The sequence below is a fragment of the Mobula hypostoma genome, chromosome 24 (genome assembly GCF_963921235.1).
Source record: "Mobula hypostoma chromosome 24, sMobHyp1.1, whole genome shotgun sequence".
In the NCBI taxonomy this organism is placed as follows: Eukaryota; Metazoa; Chordata; class Chondrichthyes; order Myliobatiformes; family Myliobatidae; genus Mobula; species Mobula hypostoma.
The window spans coordinates 17,890,258-17,907,234 of record NC_086120.1 but is presented as its reverse complement, the minus strand read 5'-3'; the positions used below and the strand labels follow the sequence as shown (position 1 = coordinate 17,907,234).

At 37.4% G+C, this 16,977-nt stretch overlaps 1 protein-coding gene across 3 annotated transcripts in view; it reads right to left on the bottom strand.

Annotated features, from left to right (window-relative positions):
* Nucleotides 1-16,977, bottom strand: part of LOC134337337 (zinc finger RNA-binding protein-like) — a 71,140-nt gene that overhangs the window by 21,867 nt on the left and 32,296 nt on the right. For all 3 annotated transcript variants that reach the window (XM_063032251.1, XM_063032252.1, XM_063032253.1), the window contains 5 exons: nucleotides 13,330-13,511; nucleotides 7,889-8,008; nucleotides 5,238-5,383; nucleotides 4,532-4,673; nucleotides 3,894-4,081 (listed from right to left, as the gene is read on the bottom strand). In XM_063032251.1, the coding sequence (XP_062888321.1) occupies nucleotides 3,894-4,081; nucleotides 4,532-4,673; nucleotides 5,238-5,383; nucleotides 7,889-8,008; nucleotides 13,330-13,511 (778 nt within the window). The remainder of the gene's footprint in view (nucleotides 1-3,893; nucleotides 4,082-4,531; nucleotides 4,674-5,237; nucleotides 5,384-7,888; nucleotides 8,009-13,329; nucleotides 13,512-16,977) is intronic.

Here is a 16,977-nt window from a genome sequence, read left to right as displayed (position 1 = left end):
CAAATAGCTTTAGTAGAAGGCATTACCCCAGAAGTTCACACACATTTTTGTACCTAGACTGTGATTGTTTAAATAATGTACTCAGTATTGACTAGAAGTAGTCAATAGAAGACTAGAAGACAATTATTTGTGTGTATTAGTTTAGGCAGATTGTGTTTGTCTATTATTGTGACTTAAGTGAAGATTAGACCTTATTTTATGAGTAATTAATGCAGAAAACTAGATAATTGTAAAGGGTTCACAAACTTTTTCTTGCAACTATACATTAAGTTGCTACACAATATTAATCAATTTTCCAGTGAACTCATTAATCAAAATTATAGAACTGCACAACACAGCTCTTTTAGACCAACTTGTCTATGCTGACTGTAATCAAATTTGTCTGTATCAGCCCCATATCTGTCTTTCCTACCCAAGTACTTGCTCAAATGCTCCCTAAACATTGTAATTATTCTTGCCTCTATTATCTACTCTGGCAACTCATTCCAAATAAGCACTGCCATGCCAACTTACCCTTCAGGTTTATTGAAGTTTAAGGGCGTGTAAGACCTAGGACAGCATTGGCATCTACCTGACAGCAATGGAAAATTGGGCTGGTCTGTTATGCCCAAAATAAGCAGGACAGATCTTAAACACAATATTGGCAGATTATGTTCTATTGTGCCTCACTCAAATATTGGCACAATAATGGAAGGAGTTGCCAAAAGTATTATCGAGCACAACTTACCAATAATCGTCTCACCATTCAGCTTCAGATTCATTACGGTCTTTGGTTCAAACATAGAAATAAAACTGAAGTTAATGGAAATCTAGAAGAAAATGTTTCAATGGATTGAGTCACGCTTAAATGACAGCAAGTAATTAAAGACCCTAAAGACCAATTATCTAAGTCCCAAGGTATCACTCCTGAAGCTTCTCAGGACAATATATCTATTACTTCAAAACAATCAAAAATAGCAGCATTTCCTAATGATGACAGAATTCTATAGCACGGACACCTTTAATAATCACACCATCTATTTACATATAGGACATTCAAGCTTGGGCCAATAGACCAAGAAATTCCATCGACAATAGAACTTCCATCCGTCAATGCCAATAGAAAATCCTCTACCATTAACATACCGATGTCACTACTGATCAGAAATTCAATTTGTCGATTACAGTAAAAATTCTGTGGTTACAAGAGGTTGTAGGCTGGCTACTTGGCAGCATCTGAAGCTTCAGAAGACTGTCTAAAAACTTATTCATCACCTACAGGTTATGTGCCAGAAATGTAATGTAATATTAATATTCTCCAATCATCAGAAAAGTACAGCTCCAACAACCCAGGGCATTATAACAGACCGGATTAGCACCCAATCCTTTGTCCAAGCATTCATCCATCACTTATTCATCGCAGCTGCAGGATTGTACCATTCTCAAGGTGTACTGCAACGGGAAAGACTGTCAAAACATGCAACTTCTCCCACCCAGCACAGAGACAGAATATTACCACTTATAGGTTTCCCTCTAAAATGCACATACACTTGATTTGGAAATATTCCTTTATCATTTCTGGTACCACACTACAACATAGCAATGTGAGAGAATTATTATCCCACACTATAGTGGCTTAAAGTTTGCAGCCCGTGGAAAATTATGAATGGGCTTTAATACTGGTCTTGCCTCTGACGCCTGAAAATATTTTCCTTGATGCTGTTGCATTTCATTCACTGCCAGCTGAAATTACACTTGGACTGCTTAGGTCATTAGCTCAACAAATTGGTAATACGTATACTTCTTGAATCAGCAGCTTGTTAGTTTACATCCCACAATTCTTCGCTACACACAGCACAGACAGTAAGTATTTGAACTGAGGACACATTTGGCCTTTCACCATTACGAAAAGGAGTAGGGTGTTCTGGTGTCCTGCTAAACAATCCGGCACAAAATCAACAGATTAGTGATCGAATTTTGTCATTGGGATTTTATAATATGATAAATGTTTGGGAGATTATACTGTATACTAATTACTGCATTCAATTATTTATTTTTATCATTCTGTAATGGAGTCAACCTTTATACGTATTCTGTTCTGTCATTTGACTTTCATTGCGTTAATCATAATTAGCAACTGGTATGATTTTCTTTGGTTTGAAAGTTAGTCACTTCATCCTTGTCCAGCTCCCCCCCCCCCCCCCCGGTATAGACCTGTCCTTATTTTTTGTAAAGTGTAGTTCCAACAAAGATTGCACAGAGTTAAGTTTTTCTTCAGAAGGCTTTTGTTAATCTATTGAGATCTCTGTGCTTCCTTGATAATAGAATACTTAACTTAAGTGCTTCCAAGTTCTTTTTAATAACAGTTCCATTCTCACATACAACTACCAAGGGCTAAAACTTTCAGGACTGCATATTCCTTCAGGCAGAAGTGCCAAATAGATGAGTTATCCTGGCTCGCTCCTGATAAAGCAAACAGTGTGCAGTAGGAAGCCATCCAAACTACAATACTAAAAATCTAATATTTCAGAACTAGCTACAGCTCTAGTCATATTGTCCCAAAACGCGCATTACACTGGTGTCTTCCCAACAATGTGGGAGAGAGAGACTAGGTATATCTTATTCAGAAAAAGCAGAACACACTCAGTCTGGCTACTTATTGATCAGTCATCAGTACAATGACAGAAGCAGTCTTTGCAAGTTGCTCTAATCACTGGAGCCCAGCTTGGGTTTTGTCAGGACTGTATGGTCCAGATGTCAATACTCTAAAGGTTCAGAGAGTTTGAGTTCCCGGAAACAGGTGAGAGTTATTGCCTCTGATATTAAGGCATGTTGGCAAATTTCAACTCAGTGGGCAAGGGGAAATCACTCCAATGGTTGCATTCATATCTTGCATAAAGGAGACAGCTGTGATTACCAGACAGCAACCATCCTAGCCTTAGGACATGACTAAAGGAATTCCTCAAAATGCTTTAAAACCTTCTTTCCATCCTAAAATGGGGATATCAGTGCAATATTTAAATCCAATTGTAACTCCGCAGCAAACAAAACAGTTTATCTCTGAATGCAGAAATACATAGATAACACTAAAGCATGGCCTAATGAGTGCTATGTAACATTTATACCAAAGTGTCCAAAATGAGAAAACATTATATCCTACTTTTGACATTCAATGTCATTACCATCACTGAGACTCCCAACGCGCTCAGAGTTACCATCGACCTGAATCTCAACCGGGCCTGCCACATAAACATCATAATTATAAGAGTAGATATCCTGTGGTGAAGAACTCCTCTTCTCAGACTCCAAGGCTTCTCAAGTGTCTACAAAGTAATAGAAGCACGTGAAGAATACTCTCCACCTGCCTGTGTGAATGTACATCAACAACTCTCAAAAAGCTCTGCAGTATCCAGGGCAAAACAGTCCACTTGATTGGAACTTCATGAATCAACCTAAATATACATCTCCTCCACCACTGGTGCAGTGGCTGCCCATCCTACCATCTACAAATGTACCCAGGCTGCTCTGACAGCACCTCCTTCACCCACACCACCTGCCACTGAAGCCAGATCAGCTGATGCACGGGAGCACCATTACCTGCACCTTTCCATCCATGAACCCTTCTGATGCGAAAATCAGCTCCTTCTTTGCCAATGAGTCTAAATCCTGGAACCCCCTGCCCAATAATGCTGTGGGAGTATCTTCACAAGGACTAACATAAGGAGGCAGTTTATCAGCTCCTTCTGAAGACAATTAGGAATGGGCCATAAATGCTGGTCTTGCCAGCAACACCCAGTTCCCAAAAAAATGGTAAAATAATAATTAAAAGTATTAAAAGCGAATATGCCAATTTGATAACAATGGCATAAAGTGCACTGCCTTGCTTCATTAAACTCAGAACACATGTTTCTTACCCCTTTTCCTTATTCTCGCCATCTTTAAGGCCTTCTTGGTCGGAAATAACATCAGACACTAGCTTGAGAGCCCGTTCCGTTTGAGAGACGATCCTTTGCACGGCCTGTAATTCTTCTTCTGTAGGATATATGTTAGCATGTTTTGCCATGATGTAGCGATCATCTGAGGAATCAGGACGACGAGGAGGCTGAAATATTTAAAAACAAGATTTACAATAACTTATACCTTATCTTTGTTTTTTGACAATATGGCAAGGCTATGAACTGGAATTCTCCAGCAAACTGGAGTTTTACTTTCATTCACTGCTTTACTCATTTACGATGGGTTACTAATATACTTGAAAGAATTTCTCACATGCATTTAATATCGTACCTTTGGTTCATGGAGATTGAGAAGTAAAGATGACAATACTCTAAAAATGTTATCAGTTACTTGCACTCTATGACAATTACTTTTTGCTTTCTGAATTCAATGTTTCAATGCAATAAAAATTGTGCAGAGGTAACTAGCTATATCTGCAGTACTTCTTTGGAGTATTAGATAATTTAAGACTGAACAGCTTCTACAGAACGTTCAATATTTCAGAATAAGATGCTCCTTTTGAATAAATGTTAAAATACCATGAACGTAAACATACCAGGGGTGCAGGTGCTTGTGGCATGCCCAATCTTCCCATGAGTGGTGGCGGATGCCAGTCTGGTGCTAACCTACGGCGTTGCTCTTCCCAGTAAATGTGTTCTTCCTCCACCCTCCTCCAATACAGCTCTTCTTCGTAACGTCTGCAACAGTGTACAGAAGACATTTAATAATGGGGTACATATTTGTTTCACCTCTCAAACATCCCCAAGTATTTCACATGTAATGTACTATTCACCAGTACATTTATGCAGATGAAAACAGTAATGTTATGCACTACATTCCACAAACAATTGAGTTGAATAAACACAATGTGTATTGCTGCCTAAGAAATCTTGATTTCCTATTATAAAAAATGATTAACGTCACTTATGGTAGAGCAGTATGACAATGCTCATTTCTTAATGCACGCCTAAGCAACATTTCACTGCACAAAATCTCAACTCATAAAAAGCCTTTATATTCTGGGTTTGGTCAGATATAAAGATCACAAAATGCCGAATCTGAACAACACAGCACAATTTCCTCAGTTTCATAGGCTACTTTTACCACGGATGCAATACTTGCAACTAATTTCAAAATACATCACAAAAACATTATGAAATTTTAGATTACAACAGCCATGCAATTCACATGTCTGGCAAGATCCTACAAAATGAACAGGAATTATTCAGCAAATCAGTTTCCAGTCAAAATGCTGCATTAACCTCATTTCCATTCGCCAGCGTTCTTCCTCTTCTCTTCTTCTCCAGTATTCCTCCTTCTGCATTTGCTTTCTCATCTTCTCCTCGTGGATTTTTCTGGCACGGATACTTGGTTTTATTTCAACCTGAAGGTCGGGGTTTACTTTTTTCTTTAAATCAAAGAGAGAGAATTAATTGCCTAAAAAAGCAACAGCTTTTAAGTTCACTGTACTCAACCAAAATTAAACATTTTTTAAACTGCAGAATATCAGAATCCGGCACACTCACAGTTCAGTAGGAACAGAATGTTTTTAGGTCCATTGATTTGAAGGATTTCCTAAAACTAAATTTAACCTAAATCCATTCCAAAACCAGCATTTATTTCATCTACTTTCCCTTTGGTTACAATGAAGGAAAAATTATAAAATTGCAAAATTACAATAACAAGTCTGTTGTCTGAAATGGGAAGACGGCTAATGCCTCAGATTAAATTTACAGGAATCCACCTAAAATCTTAACCTGTTTATTTTCCAGATGCTGAAAGGGCAGTTTTTGTTTCCAGTAGTGCTAGTTTTATTTCCTTGGGCCTACTTATTTTAATTCCCTGTGTCTCCCTAAGCCAAAATCTTTAAGATATCTAGATCTTCACTTGAATGCTATCTTTGTGTAAGAAGACTTTTCTCCGCCCCGCCCCCAGCAAAGTGAACAAAAATATTTTCATCTTTAACCGATAGAAAATACAAATGCAATGGTTGATCATTGTGCAAGCATAATTAAAGTCATCAACAAACTAAGAAAAAAGTGAAGACGAACATGTAATTGGGTACAATGATTGAGCGGTTTCATTTGTCACCAATAAAGGAGTGTTTTTTTTTACAGAAGCTGCATGATTAGAGGTCAGAGTTGGTCTTAAATATCTGCCAAAATGTTTAGACAGAAGGAAAGGACTTAAAAATCCAAACAAATAGACCTCAGGCACCGGTGGATGAAGTAGATATTGAATTCCCAGCATGGAGCAGGTCCATGGAATGAAATGGCCTTATAGCTTGGTTTAGTCTGATAAAAAAAGAGAGAGAGAGGTTGCTGGCACTTAATTTAGAGTTGTATTTATCCTGAAGTACCATTTTAAGTACCACTTTAAGTATTTCAAACAGAAGTTTTATATACAGCTAATGCAGATGCCAGTAAGCTTGAACTTTAGGTATGTTATTAAGTAGATTAGCTGCATAATTTACAGCAGGGCCAAACTCAGCTTTTACTCAAGTGCCATTGATGGCACTTGCTGCTATTAAAAATGAGTAAAATTCTGGTGGCAGAGAAAACCCAGATTGAGATTAGTTATTTGGTCTAGTACTTTTAGTCCTGGCCAGTAAAGGTGCTGGAAAAACTTAACATCTGTGGAGAGAGAAACAGTCATTGTTTTAGGTCAATGATCTTTCCGAATACCAGCAACTCAAAATTTCCAGCATTTTCCCTTACTCATCTAAAGATAGATAAGCTGTAATTAAAAGCCTTCACCACTCCTTATCAGTTTTCACTACAAATTCATCCAGCCTTTTGATCTCCATCCTGTTTCAAATATTCCTTTGTTCTCTCTATGCCCCTTTTCTCATCCACTTAAAATGTGTTTCATTTCAAACATTTTCTAGCTCTAATGAAAGGTCATTGACTCAAAATATTAACTGTTCTCTTCATAGATGCTGCCTGAACTGAGTATTCCCAGTTTTATTTATAATTCAAATTTATATTTCAGTTTTTTTTTGCTTTTTAGATATGCAAATCAATTTTGTAGGCCTGTGTTCTCCAACTGTATCAAAAGAGCACCTTGGTCTTTGCAAAAAACATGCACAGAGCAATTCAGCATTGAAAGCAGGGCAAGCCACACTCCAGAGGTAGAATCAGTAGGGCTAAGTAAACCTATACATTTCCTTAAAGTATTGATGTTCAGCTCTTCTATGTTCCAAACAGAACATATACGGTATTCATACATTTACAGTGTGGCATTCTACACTTGCTTCTGCAATCATCTCAGGTTTGTTTGTGGAACATATGTGATATAATCAAGGGAAAGACCATTTAAACTAACATTACAGTACAAAATAGTCACTAATCAAATACGGGTTATAATCAAAATTGTGAGCCACTTACTATATTAACCTAACAAGCTTTTCTTTCCACTAGGGAAAAGTGATTGCTGTATTAAATTATAGAAACTGAAACAAAACATTACAAAAATTTCACTTTTTTCCCTTGATTTCTTGTGTAACATTTAAAGACCAAAAATATAGGACAGAAAACAGGGACTGTTGGAACTAAACATGTAGCATGTAACTGAAGTCATGGTTAACATGTAATATGAGGAGACAGATTTAGAATTTTGTAGCAACAAAGAATGTAACTGAACACAACACAAAAGAGCGCACTGTTTTCACTCTATGTAAACTGCAAAGAAAAGCAATGGTCAATGAGTCTTATTCAATAAACCCAAAATAACTCTGTTCTTTTAGGTATCTGCTATCTTAGCACTGAAACTCATGTTCACACGTTGCTTAAATTAAATTTCCATGATTTATACCCTGCATATAACAATAACTGATTTGTAAAATTACAGTATTCACTAAAATGAAAAACAGGATAGCTCACTGAAGTTAAACATACAATAACAAGGTTCCTACCTTATACTGCAGTCTATGCCTGCGACCTTTCAAATGCATGTCTTTTGCATTAGGGTCATTGAAGCTACATTCACAAAGTTTACAATGAAATCTGATCACTTTTCCTTCATCATTATGGACCTAGAAAAATACAATTAAAGAAATTATGTAATCAAAGTGGAAAAATAATGAAGGTCCGAAAGGGGAACAAATATACAACCAAAAATATCAGAAACCCAGACATCAAACCAATCAATAACTTCTCAAAAAAAACTTTACATAATCAATCGTTTAGTTCTCGTCATATTGTAAACACTATCCCAATCACTGGAAATTAAGACTTGAAAACTGCATCAAAAGAAAATCAGGAGACACAGAGACCTGAACAAACACTTATTTGTCTTCACAACAGAAAACAATAAATGTGTTTAAGCTTTTCCCTAGTGAAAGTAATTACTTTGACTTGTTCCCTCTTAGCCAGAATTTTCTCTAGGTCTAAAGGCTCGTGTCTCTGCACTACATCCTCGGATTTTAAATTCTCAAGATTCTGGGATAGGTCTTAAAACCCACAAATGTGTAGTCCCTATTCAAGGAATGAAGGAGTAGGAAGCTAATTAGCCTGACAGCTATACTAGGGGAAATGTTTAAATCCTTCATAAAGGATGTAGTTGCAAGGATCATACTAAATCAAATCATAATAAAATCAAGTAGTATCCACATTGTATAATGAAAAGAAAATTGCACTGCAGGCATTAGAAGATAAAATAAGCAGGGCAGGGACAAATCCAGCAAATGTACAGTATTTAATTTTATTGATGTTGTCTACTAGACAATAGTGAGATAATTTTCAGATTTGTAAGTCATAACTAGCAGTATGGCAGAAGGATCAAAATTGGGCCTCAACTGTTTGTAAGTTAAATTAATGACTTAGATGAAAGGATTGAGAGCAGTGCAGTCAAATTTGTTGACAATTCAAAAGAAATTGGAATGCACTCTGAGAAGATGCTGATTCTGCAAAAGGTGATCAAGAATGTTGCAGGTGGAGTATAATGCAGGAAAATGCCATGTTAGGCACATTGGTAGGAAGAACAGAAAAGATCATTTAAATGGACAGAAATTCAATATTTTGCAGTACGGGGCCATCATGATGTCCTCACACATAAAACGTGAAGTTGATGTCTCCCTCAAGGGAAAAACTCCAATTTGAAAGGAGAGCTTCAAAATAAGGGATCACCCATTCAAAGCAGAAGTAATTTCCTTCTGGATGATTGCAAGATCCCAGAATTCTCTAACTCAGAAACCAAAACGACTGAATTATTGAATAAACTGGAGAATGAGAAAGACATGAATTTTGACTAAAGGGGAATAGAAACTTATGAGAAACAGACAAGAAAGAAGAGCTGAAACCAAGTCTTATCAGCTATGATCTCAGACAATGTTTGGGGGACCACCTAGCTTGCTCGTGCTCTATTTCTGACATTGTATTGTGCAAGTTATTTTGCCACCTTGCCCTTGAAACTGATTTTTGGAATAGATTTTTTTAAAATCTGCTTCATTTTGCTAAATGAAACATCTAAAATTCTGCAAATAATACTTAAATCAAAGCTTTTTTTGAAAAAACATCATGAAATAGCTAAGCACCATATTCTCTTTCTCCCTTTTAATTATTTTTGTTATTTGAAGGCCACAATCTGCTTCAAGAACAAAAAATCAACATCTTCAATTCCTGGGCATCATTAACAACACTTTATATTAAACTACATCTCTGTAATTGAACTGTGTCCCTTTAGTTTCATCTGTCAAAATATTTTGAAAGTTACTTAAAGCAGATAACCGATTCAAAATTTATGGAGGTTAACATTTGTGACTTGTTTCAAAGTTTGTATATACAAGTCTTCCTCAATTTAAGAAAGGTTAATTGCCAATATTGGACTATACCCCACCCCAACTCCACTCCACCCAATAAAATTGTTACGTCTCTGATTTAAAAATCTATTATTTACTACAATGAACAGCATTCTACTCTCAGACATTATGAATACATTATCACAATACAAATAATATTTTATTTAACATTTTAATCAACAAAATTTACTCTACCAAATTTGTTTTCCAGGAACGCTTTCAGTTTGTAAACTGAGGAGCAGTGGAATTTGAGGTGATTAGGTAATTAAGCATGGTTGATGACAACCCCTGTTCTTTAAATTGACTTTGCTTTCCAAGTAAACTTATTTTTGTAAAAAAATTGTTAATGGGAGCCATACATCTGCTTCCATCTCTATTTATATGGTCACCAATATGCTCTACGTTAGAATAGACTGAGCAAGGTATTTTAATTTCTTACTTTTACACTCACTATTAATTCACTTCAGCTTTGAAAAAACATTTGATATTGAAAACAGAGAAATTGAATCATCTTTTGTTGATATTTAAATGCAACAGCATGGGGGTAGGGGTTACTGGTTGAGGGCTGAGGTGATTTCCAGGCATGGCCTACATGGAAAGGATGGGCTGTTTAATGTTAAAATGGGTGACAGTGAAATAAAGGGCAATAAAGTGAGATACAGAACCACACAAAATCAGAGGTAGGAAAGAGCACTTCCCCTGACGTATTACATATAATGCCACAGGAGATGAATTAATAATATCACAATATGTGCTTCCACTTTGTCAATATAATCAGTACATTTGTATACTCGTATAAATCAAAAACTGCTATGTAGGCTTGTCATGCAATGACTAGCGTTGTTAATGGCGGGAAATTTAAATACTGCAGAGATTTACATAAATATCCATAACAAATGTGGAAGCAACCGTTTATAATGGAAATTAAAAGTATAGAATACATGATATTAAGATGAAGTATGAGTTACATCTGCTCACCCTGGACCAAAAATCCCAGCTTCTAACCCCACTTCACCCAAAGACGATTTTTCATCTCGACTTTGAACAGGATTATGGGTGCCTCAGTCCAGCATTTTAAGCCCATTCCTAGTTGCCTTGTACAGGTGCTGGTGAGCCAACTTCGGGAACAACTGAAGTTCGAAGGTACTCCAGCAGTGTTGTTAGACAGGAAGTTCCAGGATTTTGACAAAGCAACAATGAAGGAATTGATTTTTGCATCCAAGTCAGGATGGTGCAGAAATTGAAGTGCAACTTGGGAGGTGGTGGTGTGCATCTGTGTGGTTGCTACCTTTGCCCTTCTAGGTAGCAGAGGTTTTGTGTTTGGGAGATTCCGTTGAAGACGACTTGGCAGGTTCCTGCAGTGCATCTTGGAGATGGTACACACTGTAACCACTGTGTGCCTGTGTAGAGGGAATGAATGTTTAAGATCTATGGATTGAGCATGGCATATCTCTGAAGAATAAGGTAGTCTACAAGGCTGGCGTACTGCCTTTGCTGTTGTATGGCTGAGAGACATGGGTAATGTATTGCTGCCACAATTCAATACTTTTCTCCTGCACTGCCTTTGAAAAAGAGCTCCTAGAACATGGCAGCAAAAAGATCCAAACCATTCCAGAGGTGTGTAGCATCACGGGCATCAAAGTGATGCTCAATTCATCATAGCTATGCTGACTAACCATGCTGGATTTATGCAAAATCAAGCATTCCAATAATTCTACTGTACAGTTAACTACAGCAAGGGCAGTGCTCCAAGGAAGTCCAAATAAAGACACACGGACAAACTCAAGAAAGCTAACCTGAAGGTTTGTAGTATTGGCAAAAAGACACAAGAAGTCACAAATGACAGTTAAACGGGACACAGCTAGCAAGATTGCAACTCATCATTGATTAAGGTTCACCACATGAAAATCAAAAATGTTAGCCAGGCTCCTTCAGTGTCAACACACAACTGAACTATCAAAGCAATAACCGTGACTATATTTGGATGTCATGGATCAACCTTGCAATGTAAGCGTTTGCAGATAAGCAGAATCTTTCACATCAACTGCTCAATGACTACTTAAAGTGTTGGTCAATCATATCAGCTTGTCCAATCATGCTTCACTTCTGCAGCTAAATTCATTCAGGCAAATGGAGGAAATGCAATCACACTTCTGACATGATTTGTAAATGGTGCAAAAGAGTTGTCAAGCGAATACCTAGCCTTTGACCTACTGCATCATCAGTAGTTATATGGTCTAGTTAAGTTTATGGACAAAGGATTCTATGTTGGGACATTTCAGCAAATATAATGCTACTGAATGTCAAGAGTAGGTGTTTGCTTCTTTTGTTGAAGGATGCTGCCTTGAATGTATGTGCAGTAAAAATTACTGGCAATTTTCAGCCTAAGCTTGAATATTATCTAGATTTGGCTGCATATAAGCCAGATTGCTTCACCATCCAAATAGAACTGGGAAGTGAATCCGCCAACATCCCCATTCCGACCTTCTGAAAGAGGGTATGTCTTGGTATATCAGCTGAAAAAAAGTGCCTCGAAGAGTAACTGCAATGTTCTGATTTGAGATGATTGACCTTAACAACCAAAATCATTACGTACAACTCCACCAATTCCCATTGACTTCAATTTTAATAGGTTCCTTGGCATTGTACTTAGTCAAATACTACACTGATAACAAGAGCAGTCTGTCACCACACCTGCACAATTCAGCTCTTTTGTCTTCATTTAGACTAAGACTGCAATGAGACCTTAAGTTGCCATAGCAGTGTTGAAATTATTAGCTGACTAAATAAAGCTTGAAAGCATTCTCCAAATCTTGTTCATTTTGCAATAAACATGAATAATAGACTATTGAGGTAATACAAACGTTTGTATTTGCTGCATCATTACCCGGACAATTTTCTATATTGGTAAAGGTATGCAGTGTTGTACTATAATAGTTTGGCTCGAAATTTGGGTAGATTTGAAACACACATGGATTCAGGGAGTGGATATGTGTGAATTATATGCAATGCAAGCTGTGCAACATAAATCAGTTTGCAGTTATTCAGGGAGCTTCTCAAACTTCTGAATCTCACTCAGTTATAGTTCCCTTATCTCTAACACTTCACTACACATCTCCTCAGATGATGACAATGATAGCGATACCATACAATTTGTGCTCAGCAGTTGTGCCCCACCCATGCTCCCACAAGCTCACAACCAAATGTATGGTCTAACAATCATCTGCGTGTTACAGGAGTTCTTAAAGAAAACAAATTTCAAAATAACAACACTATGTAATCTTTCAATTTCTTCAAATGAGCATAACTTTAGTTGCAAAGTTTAGGAAAATGTTAGTCATTAAAGTTGCAAATTTTGATAGAAGTATGCAACAAAGGAAAGGCTAATTATAAATAAATTCTCCCCAGGCTCTCTCCTCCTTCCCCCCACTTTGGCAAATTATTTTAAAAGCTTTTATAAAACTTGAAAACATTCTCTAATCATGATTTAATGTTGCCCTTCTCCAGATTGTTTAAGAATATAATAAATATCACAGAAATGTTTTTCACTAAGATACCTCTTCTACATAATCGTGGCCTACAGGCTGTACGTCATTCTGAAGCTGTGCCGGTATAGTGGAAGCTGGTACTGATGCTGTGATCTGGTCGGCCTTGAATTCCTGTGTCTCAGACTCTGGCTTGGCATTTGAGACTTTAGTATCCTCCATTTTGTTTCCCATTGTCTGCACTTTGTTTCCTCCTTTGAATTCAGAAGAAAAGTTTTTGAATTTATTCAAATATAGACCAACCAGAATACCGTATGCATTTATTACTAAACACAGTAATAATAATTAATCTGAAAATTAAAGATTAAGCATGCAGCAGTACAATTATAGCACTTGTACAAACCAGTGTAAAATTGAAGTCAATACCAACATAACTCCAGAGTAAACACTCCTATTCCATTACCATGAAATCCAAGTCTTCCTTCATTAATCAATTTAAATATAAAATCCCTGCACTGTCTGCTTCAGAATTTAGAACTCAACAATAATGATAAACAATGTTACATTATTTCAATTTTATTATGAATTATCTGTTGAACATTACAGTACAAGTTTCAAAGCACCACTGATTTAACAATACACTGCAGTTTGATTACCAAGGAAATCACTCACAAGACAAATTGGTTTCTTCCATGAAAGAGCAATTAAGCTGATAGTTCTCACCGCAGTGTCAATTTCAAGACAAATGCCTGTGTCACAAACCAGTTAATTACACAAACTACAGGCATCAATAATAAAATTAAAACTTTCTTGTTAAGGACAAAACCATTCAATGAAAAGATAATATTGAACCTTCCACAGCTCTATACCATATACATCTTTTAGATGTGCTCAGTTAAAAAATAAACCAGATACTTGTTAATTTTAGGATAGGAGAAATGGAACTTTAAAAATAAATAGGTGCTATAAGGAAGGAGGAGTGAGGAAAGATGGCGCCAGCAGATTCTGCAGACACAGGTGACTTCATCCAGTTTGTCCATGAGACAACTTACTTCTCTTCTCCGATATCTTTACTTTCAAGATGGCTGTGGTTCTGTGGGAGTTCAAACTACAATTATTTGTATGTGGTGGGGTTTTGGACTGACTGTGTGGCCTAGCACTTCACTATCTCCAGGAATGGCCTGAAAGAGGGGGAGGGGAAGATAGTGAGAGAGAGCCAAAGAGAGAGAGAGACTGTTAGTCTTCGAGACAGAGGGTTTGGAGAGGCAATGCAGAAGATTGTAACATCACAACAGTGTGTTGCTGGTCTCCACTCTTGTTGTTGCAGGAGCAATCTCTCTATCCCTCGCTGCAGAGAGCCTGAGATACCAATGTGCTGGTTTGTGGACTGTGGATCGTGGGCTCTTTGGGGCTTCTGCTGTTGCTTCTATGGTGGGGGTGGGGGTTTGATGCTTCTGCTGGCACGGTTGTGGGGGGGGGGGTCGATGCAATTCCTGCTGCTTGTGTAGTGATGGGGGGGCTTCAGGGCTTTGATGTTTCTATCACTCATTCTATGTGGTTTCATTGTTTTGTGGATGTTTGTGAAGAGTATGATTCAGGTTGGATACTGTATACATACTGATATTAAATGAACCTTTGAACATTTATTCATAAAGTGACAGTACAATGCAGATCTTCCCCAGGCTCTGAACAGTTCACAAGTCAGAAATGTAGTCATGAACCTAGTTTACACATGGCATAAAATGCCTGCAGCCCTGCATCAGCCAGCAAATCCACCAGACGCTTGATCATATGTACAAGTCAGGTGTTCAAAGGCTGGGGAAGATCTGTGAAGTTTATGGCATAGAACATGTATAAAAACCCTAATGGATTAACAAACAAACTGCTGGAGGAACTTAGGAAGTCAGGCAACATCTATGAAGGGGAATTGGACAGACAATATTTCGAGTTAAGATCCTTCATCAGTCTAGAGACCCTTCAAAGCTGACTACCCACTTCCTTCTATAACTGTTGCCTGGCCTGCTACAGTAGTGCAATAGTTAGAGCTACAGTATTATAACTTGGAATTCAGAGTTCAATTCTGACGCTGTCTGTAAAAAGTTTGCACATCCTTCCAATGAGCACGTGGGTTCCCCTGGGTGCTCTGGTTTCTTCTCACATTCCAAAGAAATACTGGTTAGTAGGTTAATTGGTCATTATAAATTAGGCTAGGATTAAATAAGTGGGCTGCTGAGCGGTGTGGTTCACTGGGCCAGAAGGGCCTGCTCTGCGCTGTATCTCTATATAAATAAATAAATATTGACTGTTCATTTTCCTCCATAGACATTGCCTGACCCGCTGAGCTCCTCCAGCATTCAGGGTGTTGCTCCAGTTTTCCAGCATTTGCAGTCTCTCTTGCATCTCTATAAAATTCTACTGGATGGATAGTTTCACTCTAAGTTGCTCCCAAGGTCTGACTCATTAGAGTGAAATACAGTTTCTCGTACTTTGAAGAGAGGCAGACTTTGGCAAGGCAAGATAATTCATCAAGAGCTAGAAAGCCTCAATATAGCTCTTGATGGAATGGATCCAGCAACTGCAAAAGGGCTGACTGTTTCAAAACATCAAATGCTGCTTCTTAGATTAACTGTTAGATGTATATTCAGCAGAAAGCTTTCAGTCCCGTTTCACAACGCCTAACAAATTTACACTTACGAGTACCAAAACAGATTACATAACTGGCATAACAACACATGGCTGCAGGGTGATGAAGACTCAAATATCCAAGGATATTTGATAAATAGGAAGGACATGCAAAAAATTGTGATGTGATTGTGAAAGATGAAATAAGAGCAATGGTGAGAAAGAATTTGGCTCAGAACTTGCAGTTATAGAATCTGTCAGGATGGACTAAAGAAACAAGGGTCAGTAAACATCGGTAGGAGTTGTCTACAGGCATCCAAACAGTAGTGGCAATGGAGGAGACATCAAAGTGAAAATTAAGAATGCACATAAGGGTACTACAGTAATAAATGGATTTAACCTACATGTAGACTGATCGAACAAAATTATCAATCATATTGTGGAGAATGGATTCCTGAAATGTGCATAGAATGGTCTTTTAGAACAGTGTGGGATGAGTCTATTAGGAAACAGGTTATCCTAATTAGGCTACTGTACAATAACAAGGGGCTAATTTCAGTTTGCTGGGTAGGATTCTCATGGAAAAGCTACCAAATATTCAATAGAATGTATCATCACAACAGAAATTGAAGTATTTCAATCTGAAACTGAGATCTTAAATTTAAACAAAGAATTCCACAAAAATAATGAAAAGTTAGCTAGCTATGAAAGACAAGGGAGTTTCACGGAAAAGTGCAAGATGAACAAGGATCAAGTGCAAGAACTGCAAGTTATGCATGTTTTTATGGCTCAAAAATAATTTAGCCCAACCATTGTTAATAGAAGTTAAAGTTATATAGCCAATATAAGTAGCAAGTATGAAGATGTGGAGCACTCTACAATCTTGCAAAAGGAGAGCAAACTTGCAAAGGTACATTGAAAACAGATTGTAAAAACTACACAAAATGAAAAATATTACTGAAAACAAAGATAGGTCCCTTACAAGCACAACAAGGATTAAGAAGAGATGACAAAAGAATTAAGCAAACATTTTGGTTTTGCCCACAGGGAAGAGAACATAAATAAATGCCAGACATGTGAGGGAACCAAAACTCCAAA